Source organism: Gekko japonicus, unplaced genomic scaffold, assembly GCF_001447785.1.
Source record: "Gekko japonicus isolate JY-2015 unplaced genomic scaffold, Gekko_japonicus_V1.1 scaffold532, whole genome shotgun sequence".
NCBI lineage: Eukaryota > Metazoa > Chordata > Lepidosauria > Squamata > Gekkonidae > Gekko > Gekko japonicus.
In genome coordinates, this window is record NW_015164198.1 from 83993 (window position 1) to 99541 (window position 15549).

General features: G+C 47.0%; 1 protein-coding gene across 1 annotated transcript in view; it reads right to left on the reverse strand.

The window, feature by feature from the left end:
* The window catches only part of EFCAB6 (EF-hand calcium binding domain 6), a 111593-nt gene that overhangs the window by 52753 nt on the left and 43291 nt on the right, over positions 1 to 15549 (reverse strand). Inside the window, exon 5 of the mRNA XM_015408372.1 lies at positions 4316 to 4511. Coding sequence (XP_015263858.1) covers positions 4316 to 4511 — 196 coding nt within the window. The remainder of the gene's footprint in view (positions 1 to 4315; positions 4512 to 15549) is intronic.

A 15549-nucleotide genomic window follows, 5' to 3' on the forward strand; every position in this document is an offset into this window, starting at 1 on the left:
ATCTATGTGATCCCGCCGCCGCATGTTTCTTTTGGTGCGGCTTTAAAAAGCCGCATTTTGGGCGTACTTTTCCTCCCCGTGTGGCAGGGGCCTAAGATTGTGCCATGGTGGCTTCAGGATGCAAAATATTTTGTCCGTAACCATTTTTGCGGAAGATCCAGAGAATGAAGGGTATTGACATGTGCTAGAAAAATATCCCTGAGGGACAGAGGATCATGTCCCACTCCACTTAGAATCAGGAAAACTGGATGTTGAACATCAGTGCCAAGATATCTACTGATTTCCATCCCCTACTAGTTGATGACTGATATCAGCTACAACTTCAGGGATCCTTCATGAGCTACTTTCCCATCTCATGATCGGGATATGAGATAAAGACAAGTTAAAGATGAAGATGAGATGAAAGTGTTATAATAAACAAATGTAAACAATAATTCCTGGCTTGCAGTTTGACTAGAGAATGCACCACCTGCAAATCTGAAGGGCAAAATGTATGAGAGTTTGGGAGTTGCTTACACTATGATGGTTTACACGGAACCTGGCAGTATTTTTTATGGTTACTTTAGCACTCTGTATCAGTGGAAGAAGTCTGACTTCATGTTCCTGGGATCCCAGATCACTGCAGACTGTGACAGCAGCCATGAAATTAAAAGACGCCTGCTCCTTGGGAGGAAAGCGATGGCGAACCTAAACAGCATGATAAAAAGCAGAGACATCACCCTGCCAACAAAAGTCCGCATGGTCAAAGCAATGGTATTCCCAGTAGTCATGTATGGCTGTGAGAGTTGGACTATAAGGAAGGCCGAGCGCCGAAGAATAGATTCTTTTGAACTATGGTGCTGGAGAAGACTCTTGAGAGTCCCTTGGACTGCAAGAAGATCAAATCAGTCAATCCTCAAAGAAATCAACCCTGACTGTTCCCTGGAAGGCCAGATAATGAAACTGAAGCTCAAATACTTTGGCCACCAAATGAGAAGGGAGCACTCAATGGAGAAGACCCTGATGCTGGGAAAGATTGAAGGTCAAAGAAGACGGGGACGGCAAAGGATGAGATGGTTGGACAGTGTCATCGACGCAACGAACATGAAATTGAGCCAACTTCAGAGGACAGCGGAAGACAGGAGGGCCTGGCGGGATCTGGTCCATGGGGTCGCGAAGAGTCGGACTCGACTGTGCGACTGAACAACAACAAATCAGTGGAAGAAAGGCCCACAGGACTGAAAATAGTTAGAAATTTGAGGGCATCAATACACAGGGAGGGCTCTTATGGAGAACATACCTGACTGATAATGCATGTTCACATTGTAAACTCCACCTCCCAGAACTCCACTGTGAGGATGATTTTGTGTGCTAGGATGGATAAAGAGTAGGCTTGTCAGCTCTGGGTTGGGAAATACCTGGAGATTTTGGAGGTGAAGCCTGAGGAGGGTAGGGTTTGGGGAAGGGAGGAGCCATTTTCTCCAGGTGATCTGATCTCTGTCACTTGGAGATCGCTTGTAATCCTAGGAGATCCCTTGTCTCTTGGAACAACATCCACTTCAGCAAACATCTACCTCAACAAACATCTGTCTATACAAGCAAGCCACCGTTTGACTACCCCTTTCTATTGTGTTTATACAATTTACAACAGGTGGTCTCTTATCTGTTCAGTGTGTTCTGCTAAGGGTGAATAACCACAAATTTCACCTAGGCTGAGACCAGAGGATTTATGTGTTTAGGCCTGAGGGGGCCTGGGAACACTGTAGGTGCACTTCACTGGATTCCAGTGCTTGCCCGGGGTGCCTGCAGAGCTGTCATGGGGTTACTTTTGGGATCCCCTGTCAGAACACTGGGGATCTCTTTCTGTTGTTCAGAATCTGCCTTTGGAGAATTGCAGGGGTTGTGAGCATGGGGGGGGGGGAGTGCTTGCCTTGTTTCCAGTGTCTGGGAGAGGTCTGCCCAGGTGAAGTTTCCCTGTGAGTTTGGTGTCACTGGCTTATTCCTGAACTGTTCCATAGACTCCTGTAATTGGGGAGACGTTTTGGGGAGGTTCGTAACTGGGACCCAAAAAACGCAACCTGTCCCCAACTTGGACAGATTGTAGAGGAATGGGCAGCAGGGTGAGTTTCCCTGTGAGTTTGATGTGTGTAGCTTGCAGGGAGTCCATTCCATACACTTTTGAACTTGCATCTGACATTTCTCCTAGGGGCACCTTTTTGGAGGGACTGTAACTTAGACCCCATAAGTCCAATCTGCACATAATTTGGAGGTGGTGACTGGGGAAGCAGTGGAACTGACCCTTGTGTGAACAGTGCAGAGGAAAACCAGCACCATAAGTGGTGGTACTTGAGGGCATATTAATTGCTTGGAGCTGGAGGCTGCAGTCTGAAAAGCTGAAAATGCAGTCATGGCTGGTACAGAAACTGACAATAGCAGAATGTGCAGAATAGCCATAGTTATGGGAATGATCCTTGGCAACAGTGGTGCAGAAATGGGCACCTGACATGACAGCAGATTTTCTATGGGAGGAACTAAAGTCTCGGTCTTCTTAGCTTTGTGATTGTGGCAGACGGTCCTGGTAGAGGAATCTTACGGTTAAGGAAACTGTTCCAGGCAATAATGGTAATCAGGATTCAGTTATCTTACCCTAGGTGCACAGATGGAATAGTGTTCTACTCTTGGTTCTATGACTGGCTCTCTTTCCAGTGGGAATGCTGATAAGAATCATCCAGAAGTGGGAATTGAGGGTAGTGTTTGTCCCAAGAGTAGGAGGAGTAATGCTAGTACAGGGGCCCATGTTATCACTGAGGGTAACAGTCCCAATCAAAAGGTGATGAATATTGAGAAGAGGTTCTGTACCTCTCAAATCTGGTCTATCTATGGATTGGTGTCAAAGGGAGAATGTCTGAGGGTACTGACCATGTGGCTGAATGGTGCGGTTGGATGTCCTGAGAGGTGTCTTAAATCTGACCATCAGATATAGAACTGATAAGCTGGAACGGATGAGATATATTTCAGTTGAAGGAGGTTGCCCCAAGTACAATAAATGTCCACAGAAACTTCTTTAAGACTGGAAGAACAGAGGAATCAATATATGGTGTCATAACTGGAGCAGCTGGCATGTTAAACCACACATGGAGCAGTGATGTTCAGTGGACTGAAATGTGCTAGTGCTGTTAGAGGAGAAGAGACTGACACTTACTACATCAGATGCCACATGTTTCTTCTTCCTCTTTTTATCAGGTTCTGAAGAGGCATTCCTTTGAATGACACTTAGAGGATTGTGATACTTGGACCACATCCTGAGGAGATCCCAAAGCTGGAGCCACATGGGAATAGATCATGTTGGGGCTGAAACTGAACAAATCAGTCTAGGCCCTTGCAGCCTACATCATCAAATCAGATACGGATAGGGCAGGCTCTCGCGAAGGGCCCCAAAGAAAGGTGAAGCGATTTCAGCAGGGAAAACTTTGGGCAGCTGCAGCAGGAATTTACTCTAAGCCTTTCACTTAGAAAGACAAGACAGCAGTCACACCTGACTAATATGAGTCACTTCATAAAAGTGGGCCGCTGCTTCATAAACAAATGGTTCACAGCAGAGAAGAACAGTGAGAAAGAAAACTGCAAATCAAAGGAGAAAACAGCAAGAGAAAAAGGTAGAATCAAAGTAGAAGCAAAGAAATGAAGAGTAACTCAAAAACTGTGGTTGAAGAGCAAACTCTAAATGCTGCTGCTATGGTGGCTTGCAAAAAGCAACTGAGCAGAAGGGTGTGGCCCCTGCTCAGGGACAAAGTAAAGAAGCTGATGTTAGTAGAGAGCAGGGGCAAGGTTTACCTTGTTTACTCCAATCACTAGAGACTAGGGACATATTTATTGTGGCTCCACCACAAGAGTGTCCCTGAGTACACCTTTCCCCTCATATAAATCAGTGGCTTCCATTCATCCTATAAGGAAAGGTACACCAGTAGCTTTGGGTTCTCTGTTGCTTTGGGCAACGCAGCTTCCATGGGCAGGACTCCCACTGGAAGATGCAAAGTACCTCTGTATGCAGACAGCAGGGTCTCTCCCCTAGTCATAATGGTGGGCAGGGGTCATTTGCGGGGGACGCCGGGGGACGCCATCCCCCCGGGTGAGGTGCGGGAGGACGGGGCCTGGAGCTCCCTGCTGGTGCCCGCTGGAGGTCGCCGCCGGCTGTGGGGAGAACACACTTCCGGTGATGTCAGGGGGTGTGGCATATGCTAATGAGTTATGCTAATGAGTCCCCCTAGCTCTATTTCTACGAAATGACCCCTGATGGTGGGTATTTTGTAGTAAATTCCCAAGACCACATAATTACCTTGTATAACAAATCAGATGAAGCTGTAACAATCTGTTTTATCCTCGTCATGGTTTCATCTATGCCCAGTTGCATGAAGCTGATAGGTGGTACAGGTGGCAGGATACGTTTTTTCCTTCTGAATGCGCCACGATCACCAATTGATCTTAGAAAATCAAAATATGAGAGCTTGTTGTCCTGAATGCTAATGCCCAATCTGAGGAGAAAAACAAAACAGAATACTGGAATGTAAAACTATTCATCCTTCCTATATATATAATTGCCTTATGTATTGGCACTTTCTGGCTCTCCCACTGGCTGTGCTGTGCACTCCATCAGCCATTGGCCCATCAACCACCACTCAAGAGTACTCGTGTACCATTGGTTGGGTGCTGGGTCCAACCATCTCCCCCACCCACTGCCAGCCTGGACACTTTTCCCTGACAGAATAAACTGCCAAAATGGCTGTCTCCCCTGACAAAGACACTTTTACTTCTGCTTGGCTCCTCTGCCGCAGGCTGTCTACTGAGGTAGGCCACCGGCTGTCAAACTATTCCTTTCTCCTCCTGCTGTGGGGCTAACTTTTCCCTCAGTGGCAGCTGCTAGGCAACCAAGCTTGGTTCTGTCAGTAAAAAGGCAAAGGCAGGAGGCCCTTTCCAGGCCTCATTTGGCTTTGTGGGGAACTCATTGGGGCCAGTCCTGACTAGGGTTGCCAGCTCCAGGTTGAGAAATTCCTGGATATTTTGTGGTGGAGTCTACAGAAGACAGAGTTTAGGGAGGGGAGAGGCCTCAGCTGAGTAGAATGCCATAGAGTCCACCCTCCAAAGCAATTATTTTCTCCAGGGGGAGAGATATGTCGTCTGGAGCTCAGTTGTGATACCTGGCGATCTTCAGGCTCCACCTGGAGATTGGCTACTCTATGCATAGCAGTTAGCACTTTAGAGCAGGGTCTGGCAGACCCAGGTTCTTGCTGTGGAAGCTGAGTGGGTGATTTCAGACCAGTCACAAACTTTCAGCCTAACCTATCTCACAGGGTTGATGTTCAGATCAAAGGGAGGAGGGGAGAATGATGTAAGCTGCTTTGGTCTCCACTGTGGAGAAAGACTGTACTTTTCCTCCTGGGGAACCATTGCTGCCAATCTCCAGGTGAGTGCTGGAGATCACTCAGAATTAAAACTGCTCTCTGGATGGCAGAGCTCAGTTCCCCAGGAGATAACAGCTGCTTTGCAGGGTAGACTCTGCGTCATTATATCCTGCTGAGGTTACTTCCCCTCCTGCTTGGGTCCCCCACTGTGGAGGAGAAAAACTACTTTTCTTAGGTAGAGGCTGCAGGCAGGGAGGGAGGGAGGAGATGGAAACTTGAAGTCAGAGGGGCAGATAACGGTACGCTGATGGTCGGCTGGGAAGGAGATAGGGTTGCCAATTCCAGGTTGGGAAATTCCTTGAGATTTGAGTGGTGGAGCCTGGAGAGAGTGGGGTTTGAGGAGGGGTGGGTACAATGCCATAGATTCCACCCTCCAAACCAGCCGTTTCCTCCTGGGGAAATGTTGCCAATCTCCAGGGGAGGGCTGGAAATCACTCAGAATTACAACTGATCTTCAGATGGCAGGGATCAGTTCCCCTGGAGAAAATGGTAAGCTATGTGTCATTATACCCTGCTGAGGTCACCACAGTAATTTTTTTTTTAATAATAATTTTATTGGTTTTCAAAAAGAAAAAAAGAAAAAGAAAGTGAGAGTATTACATTGTAACAGGATCTATTCAGTTTGCTCACACATGATATAAAAACAAGAATTACTTAAAGCTTTATCAAATTAATAAGTATCTTTCCAACAACATTGTATATTTTTAATAGTTACTAATTTTCTTTACTGCCATATATCTATTTTTCTACTATATATAAATTTAAAGTAAATTTAACTAATATAGTCCTCTAATAACATAGTCAGTCTTCTACTGATCTTTCAGCTATGAGGTCAATCATTCTAACAATCATATTTAAAAAATAATGGAATTATATGGATCAGAATAAAAAACCCACAACATTAACATTTCATTGCTAGGTTATTAGTAGAATCTTGCTAACTACTATAGGTTCAATTTCAACTAGGCTCTTTAATGGGAACAGCATGTAGATAGTAATATGACAGATGAAAAGATTAAAAGTTTCTATTTGCACCTCATAATAGAGTCATTACCAATATGTAAATCCAGATCCAAAATATCTTTCTTATTGAGTTACAACTGTAGATTACATGGTTCTTAACACGATCAAGTTATCTATCTATACCTTCTTTACTATTTTATAATTGTTTCATTTATATTAATTTATTTCTGTTATGTTATTTTTATGTTATTTTTATTTTCAGCGACAATGCAAAATTAAACCATTAGACATGTATCCTCGTGCCAATGTAATTATATTTATATTTTTCTCTCTTTCTTATTTTATTTTTCATGATGATCATAAGCTTATATCTTTTCTCTTTGTATGTATTGAAGGTGATCTTTATTTCTTCCTTTATGTGTTCCATACTTCCACTGGATAAAGTTTCCTGTCTTATATTGTGATCCATGTTCTTTTGATTTGCAAAAACTAGGCCATATGACAACTCATCTTGTATTCTCTCTTCTGGTGTTTCAAGAGTTGAAAAAGTTATTACTCTTCCCATAATTTTTTTACACTGACTTGTGTTGCTTTTTATGGGGTAGCTGAGATCTTTGTCTGAAAGCAGAGTTTCATGGAATAGTTCATCTTGGTTAAAATCCTGCTCCTTAGCTGGGCATATTACAGTCAATTGATCTTCCTTCTCGTTTGGAATTTCCTGTTGTACGATAAGTTCCTCATTATAAAGTTTATGAAAAGTATTCTGGATCTCTCATTGAATTGTGGTCTCAAGCATCTCTAAAAATTGTTGCAGGTTAAATTGCATGTTTTGTATATCATCTGGGTCTTCTAACGCCTCTGCCTCTTTGTAGTTATTTTGTAACTCCATTGTAATCTTAACTTGCAGTTCCAGTCTGTTGCTCAAGGTCAGTTCTCTCCTGTTTACTTTTCCAGAGAGTCTCACAGAGCTGGTCACTAATTCAAAACGCCAGACTCAGTAGCTATATTAAAATCCAAGAATCTTTCCACATAGACCAAACAATATGGAGTCTCTTTAATATTTCTCAGAAGCAGTCACTCTTAGGTAAATTTTCAGTGTTAAAACACAGTCTTAAGAGCAGTAACACCTTCAAAAGTAGCCAGAATCCATTTTAACCAAGACGTTATGTTAAAGATACACAGTCCCTTTTATTTTTAAATCCCATGAAGTAAGAGGAAAAAACCAATGCATTGTAGATTCAAAAGTATAAATTCCAGATAGTGCTTGCAGTTAAGTCTATTGAAATGTTCAAATAGCAGTAGTTAAGTCTTTTTTGCCCTGCTGAATATTTTAAGAATTTTAACTTCCCAGTCTCTTAGCAGCTGCTCACGAGGGGGAAGGAGGAGGGGGGAAACTCCACATCTCGTTCCCTTTCTTTTTAGAAAATTTAAAGGGGCGAGATCAAGATATCTTTGGAGATAAGTTGTTGCAGTTACAGATACTCATTTCAGTTCTCATCTTCACCGATGTTAAGGTGAGGTTCAAGCTCTCATAGACGAGTGTTCAGAGTTTATCACAATCATGGTTCCATGACTGTGCCACTCCATGCCGTGCTTCGGGACAACCTCGGTTTTCCAGCCGCTTGCTGCTGCTCGCGGGGAGATCAGGGCAAGTCCCCTGCAACCGACTTTCTCTTTGGGAGAGTTGGTGGGCTCTCGGGTAACCAGAGCACCCCTAAAGGCACAGAATATCGGTGAACTTGGGAGCTCGCCAGAGTCTCAACCACCTCGCTATGCCAACCCTGGTGCAGTCATCACCACAGTAAATTGATGCTGAGTGCCCAAGGCCAGAGCATCTGCCCAGAGCCTCTTTCTAGAGCTTGTTGTATTTATTTCCACAACAGGCCTTATTCCTAGTTAAATTATAAGTCTTTATATAAATTTAGGACTTGGTCTAAATTGGCCAGACAATTCTCTGACAAACTCGTTGAGGGATATATTTTTTACTAAACAATTTGCATATATTTAAAATAATTATTCAGTTATTTAGATTTCTATCTTGTACATGAAAGAGATGGAGTAAAAACATCTCAAAATGAAGCATCAAGATAAGAACACATGAAGTCTTAGCAAAGATCAAAGCTCCCTTGTTTAGCTTTCAATATTAGCTTAACCCTAGTCACTAAAAACTGGGTCCAAAAGGAAAGGCTCATCACACACACTCCAAATCTGTTAAGTCTCCAATGAAAGGAAAACTCTTTATATATTGTAGTCACATGGAGGATCCACAAGCCTTGGACCTGACCCCAGGCAACAGTGGCATGGGGTAGGGCTCAGGCACCCCATTCTGTACCACCCCTGGAGGTATAAGTTGGGCTGCAGAAGCAGCACCTTTGCAGCCCACCTTCAACCCAAACTGGGCAGATTTGAGTGGGAGAAGGCAGTCCTCTAAATACACTAGTCCCAACACAGTTAAGGCTTTAAAGATCAAGACTAGCACTTTGAACTCTGGCCAGAAATAAACCAAAAACCAATGTATGTCTTAAACATAATGAATATATTATAAGAAGTACGTATGATATTAAGTTTCCTTTTGCAAGCTCAATGTAAAGGGGGTCTGTAGTCAGAATGAAGATGAGGTTTTTTTCAAGTTAGTGAAGAACATTTAGTGTGCTAAGTAGGGTTGCCATCTGGGAGGATAGTGGGGGAGGGAGCATTTGGGGGACAGAGACTTGGAGAAATGATGTTGTGTGATGCCATGGCATAGCACAATGTTGGTCTCCCCAGTTTTGCTCCCACCACTCCATTGACCAAGGGCAAGAGCCAGAGCAGTGGTGGAAGGAAGTTGCCCGCTGTGGTAGGCAGCCTGGTAAGTCTAGTGCTAAGGATTAAGCTATACTTATTGCTCAGTTACTTATGCATCTTGACTCTAACTAGCCCTTCCAGACAACTAACTCCTCACCACCACCTATATGTAAGGCTTGCGGAAGTCTGTTTCAATATATCTGAAGAAGTATGCAAGCACATGACAGTTTATACTCAGAATTAAAATTTGTTGGTCTTAAAGGTGCCACTAAACTCAAACTTTGTTCTATTGTCTCAGACCAATACGGCTACTCACCTGAACAAAGCCATTGGGTTCTTGAAAATTAAACACTCATTGTTCAATCAAATATAGGAAGAATTCTGGGGTACAGTATTTATTTCAAAACTCTTTCTGACTTCCTCTTTCATAGGTGGAAGAAATTTGACAAAAAGGAGAAAATAAACAGAAAGAGAGCTGGCTTCAGGATTGGGGCTGGGGGGATTCTAGGAGTCACCGTGGCAGAGGGTATATATGCAAAATATGAATGATCTTATGATGCCACTGAGTTTTCCACTTGTTTTAATGGGGTCCAACATCAGCTTCCTGGAAGACTCACACAGTCTAAGTGTCGGGCCAGCAGGGCCGGCTCACTCACTAGGCAAACTACATGTTCGCCTAGGGCGGGCCGGCCCTTAGGGGTACCAAACTGCACCTGGCCCCCTCGCCGAAAGCCCCCCCGCCAAAAGTCCTGACCGGGTGACCACTGCCGCCACCTCTTTCTCCCCGAGTCCGGGTGTGGGCCACTGCTGCTCTGACTACTCAGCAAGACCTTTTCCATCCGCGCCCCTCCTCATCTCTCTGTATTGCACCCCTCTTTCTTTCTCCCCCCTTTCTTCTCCCTCCCACCCTCCGCTGGTCGATGTGTGGCTTTTAATTCCCAGTTGGAACAGGAAACTCTGCAAAAAAAAATCTATTTTATCCCCTCCTTGGATAAATTAGGCTTTGTTCGTCATCCTCCCAAAAGAACCGGACAGGGCGGGGGTTGGGGGAGGCGGGTTCTTAATTGGCTCTAGGTCGGGCAGGCCTGAGAGAAAGCAGAGCTGCGGCTCGTGTGTGTGTTTGAAACCAACCAAAGCTGATGTCAATATCATAGGCGGGGAACAGCGGTGGTTCTGTTCTGACTGTGGGAGCAGAGGACGGTGTTGGGCTTTTCTCGTTTGCTTTGCGCCGCTGCCAGCACCCCCTCAGAAACACGTCCAAGAGGACACATTGTGCGCTGATCGGTTTGTGGGGGCCTCCTCCACCATCCCGTGCGCCTGTGTGGGCTTCAAGAACACTTCTCCCGGTAGATTTTATGGGGGGTTTGGGTAGGGGGGGTAAGGATACAGATACAGCCAGATCCCCCCCCAGAAAAACCCCCCGAAGAAGATAATTGCCTCATGTTCCCGTCCCACATCTTTATCTTCTTCATCTTCCACTTCTCCTTCTTCATCTTCCCCTCCTCCTCTTTTTCCCCTCCTCCTCTTCTTCTACTTCTTCATCTCCTCCTCCTCCTCCTCTTCTAGTTCTTTATCTTCTCCTCCTCCTCGTCTTCCTCTTCTCCTCTTCTACTTCTGAGTCCCCCCCCTCTGGAGAAAGGCAGCCAGCCCCACTGTGCGATTCACAGCTCTGTCCTCGGCACCAGGAGGTGGGAGAAAGTGCCGTCAAGTCATGGCTGATTGACGCTCCCCTGTAGGGTTTTCAAGGCAAGAGAGATGCACTGAGGTGTGGCTTGCCATGGCCCGCTTCTGCACAGAGACCCTCCTGGACTTCCTTGGAGGTCTCCCATCCAAATCCTAAGCCAAACCCACCCTGCTTAAGCGACGGGGATCTGATGGGATCGGGCTACCCTGGACGAGTCGGGTCAGGGCTTAGCAGACGGACTCCAGTCGAAACCCACCCATTGGTTTTAGTGGGTTTAGACTAATGCTCCCTCTAAGCTGTGGAGCCTTGTGAGCAAAAATGTATTTATGTTTGAAAATTGGTGGGCGCACGGGGGGGGGGGGGGGGGGCCAGAAGGCAGCCCCCCCTAGTATGCAAAAAACCCTGGCACCGGGGCCAGGCTGCTTTGTTGCTTACTAAGTTCTCAGAGAGTATCGCAGAGAAGAGAGGCAACTCTTAAAAGTTGGCCAGCGTGTCAACAAAGCACAAGATGAGTAACAAAGATGTGGACCGGCTATTCTCAATTGTATATGAAACTATTAAATCCAACTGCCTCCCATGGGCTATATTCTCTGTAAATCATTCACTGATGACTGCTTCCAAAATGAACTTTTGCCACAATATTTTTTGGATACAGTACTAATGAAATGGCGAGAAGCTTTTATTTTTAAGAAGGGAACCTTGATACAAAAAAGGCTTGGGAAAAGAAATGTTAACACACACACAGACTTATCAGCTGCTGGAAACAAAACAAAACAAAAGCACATTCAAGAGCCGTGCTTTTACATCTAGCAGCTGCAGACCAATCCCTGTATTAGCCTATGTCAAGCTGGCTCAGATGTTAGTGGAAAAGGAAATAATCAACGCTTTTCAGCAAAGAAATAAATCGCCAAGTTGGTATTAAAATGTTAGTATGCATATGCTAATCTACTCTATTATTTAAGATGAGAAGGGGGGGAAAGACTTCAATTTGGAAAGGACTAGTCTGCAGAAAATTACAATGAATAGAAGTGCTTATCATGAAAAAGTATTTGAGAAAATGAGCAATGCAGCAAAAATTCTCAGTAGAGATTTAATTCAAGAGAGTGGAGTGAAAAGATTCTCTCTTCCTTTCAAATAGAAAAGAAAAAAAATGAGTCTTTTCTGGAAATATAAATCTGCTGAAGCCCACAATCTCATATAGGAAGGTAAATGAGCAGAGCAATCCTGAGGCACGCCTGCACTGCCGTAGCTGGCCATGGCATAACTAGGGCACTGCTAGTCTGATCCCTGTAGGGTTTTGTTACATGGAGAACAGCAGGAAAAAAGTGTCAGTAGCTGGGTTTCAATGGCCCCAACCGCATCAGCGTCTCCAGCATCCATTCCGCACTGTTCCACGGAGGGGCCATGACAGACGGGGCAGCCAGAACCAATTCGGGGTAACCTGGTAACCAGGCATGGGGACCAAGCCAAGCACCCATCAGAGCCCAGGGGCAGAAAGGAGTGTGGCCAGCCCTGGCTCTCTGTCCACAGCACACACCCCCCCCCCTTAAAGGGACCAATCCTGTTACAAGTCCCTGTGTACCTGACAGTGTGGGCAAGCGCACCACCCCAAGCCACATGGAGCAACGAGTGGTCACACCCCTGAAGAGGAAGAAGGAGATGATGTGGGCAGTCTGTGCTGTCACAGGTGCCCTCTGCTCACTGGAAGCCTCTGCACCAACCCCCGTGCCACCCTTGCTGGAAGTACAACCTATTGATGTGCACCTGTCCCTCCCCGCCATTCCTCACAGCAGCAAGCAGCCCCTCCAGGTGCCCAGCAGCTCCCATGACAAATGCTACCAGCCCTTCCAGCCACTACTGATTCCTGGAGAAGGCTTCCTGCCGCTCTGGACAGCCCTCTAGCTGCTCTTGCTTGATCGCTGCCCATATGGAAGAGAGGGGTGGATTGAGCCAAGTCTGAGTCCTGGCCCAGGGTCCAGGCAAGAGCACTAGCAGGTGTGCCTGGAGCACTAGCAGGTACACTGCCTGGCTCCAGGGGATGCAGCATGCCTCTGGCTCCCACCCCAGTCTCCACTGCCCCCATTTTGCTACCATCCAAAGAGGACAAGTCCACCTACTACATTTGCTGGCCCCAAGTTGCTGGCCCCAAGGACTCCATGATGCCCAATGTCCATATGACAACAGACCCAGCACCACAGCTCACCTTGTGGGGGTCAGGGGCCAGAGGTAGTGCACAACATCAGCTGCAAACATTATGAAAAAGGGTCCTGGGATTGGGGGGGGGGTCAGAGAACAGAGTGTCAGTTCACATAGTCACTCTTAACCATCTGCTTCAGGGCCACCACCCACCCTCATGGTCACCTCACTTCTGTTGCCTGCCCGCCCCCCGGCTGCTGTTCAATGACATCTCCTCTTGGCTTGGCACAAGGGCATGGTGGCCTGGGTCACTGGCCCCCAAAGTCTTGAATGAGTACCACAGAGGGCAAGATGGGGCAGCCAAGCTGGTGGAGGCCGCCCTCCCTCGGCCCCAGGGCTGGGGGCTGGCTGTCCTGGAAACTTTCCACCTCTGTGCCCCCTTGACTACCATGACAGTGTATCCATTTTCAGAGGATACACCATTTTGAGAGTCACCTGCAGGGGGAAAGGCAGAAGTCAGCAAGTGATGAGAGTTTGGGAAGGGTGGGGGCAGAAGGGGATGGCCCCCACTCAGGGAACAGGGAGCCACAATATCCCTCACACTCACCACACAACACCTCAGTGCTAGAGCCACCCATTACCACAGGTAGTATCACTGCACACATGATGGCCTCAGCTCCAGGAAGACCCTCCTCCACTGCCCATTTGTAAGGGTAACACTAGGTTGTGAGGGCATGCACATGTTCTTGAGCAGGCCCCAAAAAATCATTCCAGTGCTTCAGAGGGGACATCTTTGTTCAGCTGGCATGTCCCAGGGCAGAGACCTGTTCTGCCACCATGCACCAGAAGGCACAGTAGTGTGAGGTGGCAGATCCTTCCAAGGGGTCGTGGCTGAGGTTCTTGAGGTGTTCCAGTCCTCAGTGATTCACTATCTGTACAACTTTCTGGATGCTATGCCGGCCAACCTACAGGAACATATGCACTTCCTCACAGAAGAGACAGAGCAGGGACCCATCTGGACAGGGTTTGTGGCAGTCGCAGGGTTTTCCAATGTTGTTGGCACTGTGGACTGCACCCACATTGTGCTCACTGCCTCCCGAGAGGCGCCTCAGGCATATGGAAACTGCCACTGGTTCTACATCCTGTGACCATAAGGCATTTTCATGGACCTTGTGGCCTCCCAGACAGCATTCATGATGCACAGATTTTTACAGCATGTGGCCTCAACTGCCTCTTGGCCACCTGGTCAGAGGGCAAAGGATTGCTCTTGAGTCAGTAGTCTGCAAAGGGGGGGGGGCGGCAGCAGGCCAGCAGGCAGAAGCCCTCACTCTTGATGGGTCTCATTCCATCCTTGCTGGGTGACCACAGATAGCCCTTCTTCCCTAATTTGCTGATAACATATCCCATGTATGACCCACCAGACTGTGCAGCCTACAATCAAGCCCACTGCCACACATTCATGGTCATCAAACAGGCATTTGGCCAGCTGAAGATATGGTTCCATTGCTTCCACCATACGGGAGGGTGCTGGGCCATGCAACCTCTGGCAGTTGCCAAGCTCTTCACTGCCTGTGCAATGCTCCACAACAAGGCCAACTGTGAAGGCAGGGCCTTCACTTGGAGGAGGCAGTGGCAAGGCAGGATGTCAGTGGGCACATGGAGTGTAAACAGGCACATGTGGTACAGGTGGCATCCTGCCACCCAGACCACCTTTTGGGGTGTTGCAACTACTGGCACCCTTAGAGAGGGATGATCCAGCAGCCACAAGATGAGTGGTGCCCCATTGTCTTTCCACCATTAATAGGGGATCAGCACCACCCCACCACACTGCTCCCTTCCACGACTCCCATGCTACCGTATACCCAAGACAAGTGGAGAAGGTCACCATATGCAAGGATGGCTGTTTTGGGGGACCCACCCTGGACTACATCCCCTCAGCTTGGCACCTGCACAGCCTGGCCAAGGGCATGGGGAGGAAGAAGCTGTAAGCTGCTGCACTGACCACTGCAGCCGTAAGCTCCTGCACAGCCATATGTCACCCTGAGCCAGCCAGCACAGAGGAACAGAGGGGAGGGCCATTGGCACCCCTGTGAGCAGAGAGAGGGGCTTTCCAAGGCCCTCTCCAGAGTTTTCCATTCTTCCTTTTACTTCTGTTTCGTTCCCCTTTCAGAGCTAGGAATCCTGACATTCTGTGAACAACAAATATTCTGATGTATCTGTTTGTAGGTTTATTTCTGCTGGCAAAGGACATCTGCAGATTTTTTTCCGGAGCATTCAGCTACTATGATAAATGGTCTTCAGCCATGAAAGGAACTGCACTTCTGTATGGATTGCGGATGCCCCCACAGTGCTCCTAGCTCAGAGGGCAGTGGGATCTGGGATAAACAGGAGGTGGCGGGAAGCTGGTATACCACCTACAGCAACCACGTTTGACATTATGGTTATCATTTCTGCTACGACCACCAGCCGGAGGGCTGATGCACGCAATGGCTACGGCACTGATCCTTTTTGCAAATGGCCCCCTATGAAGGCCGTTCTCCATGG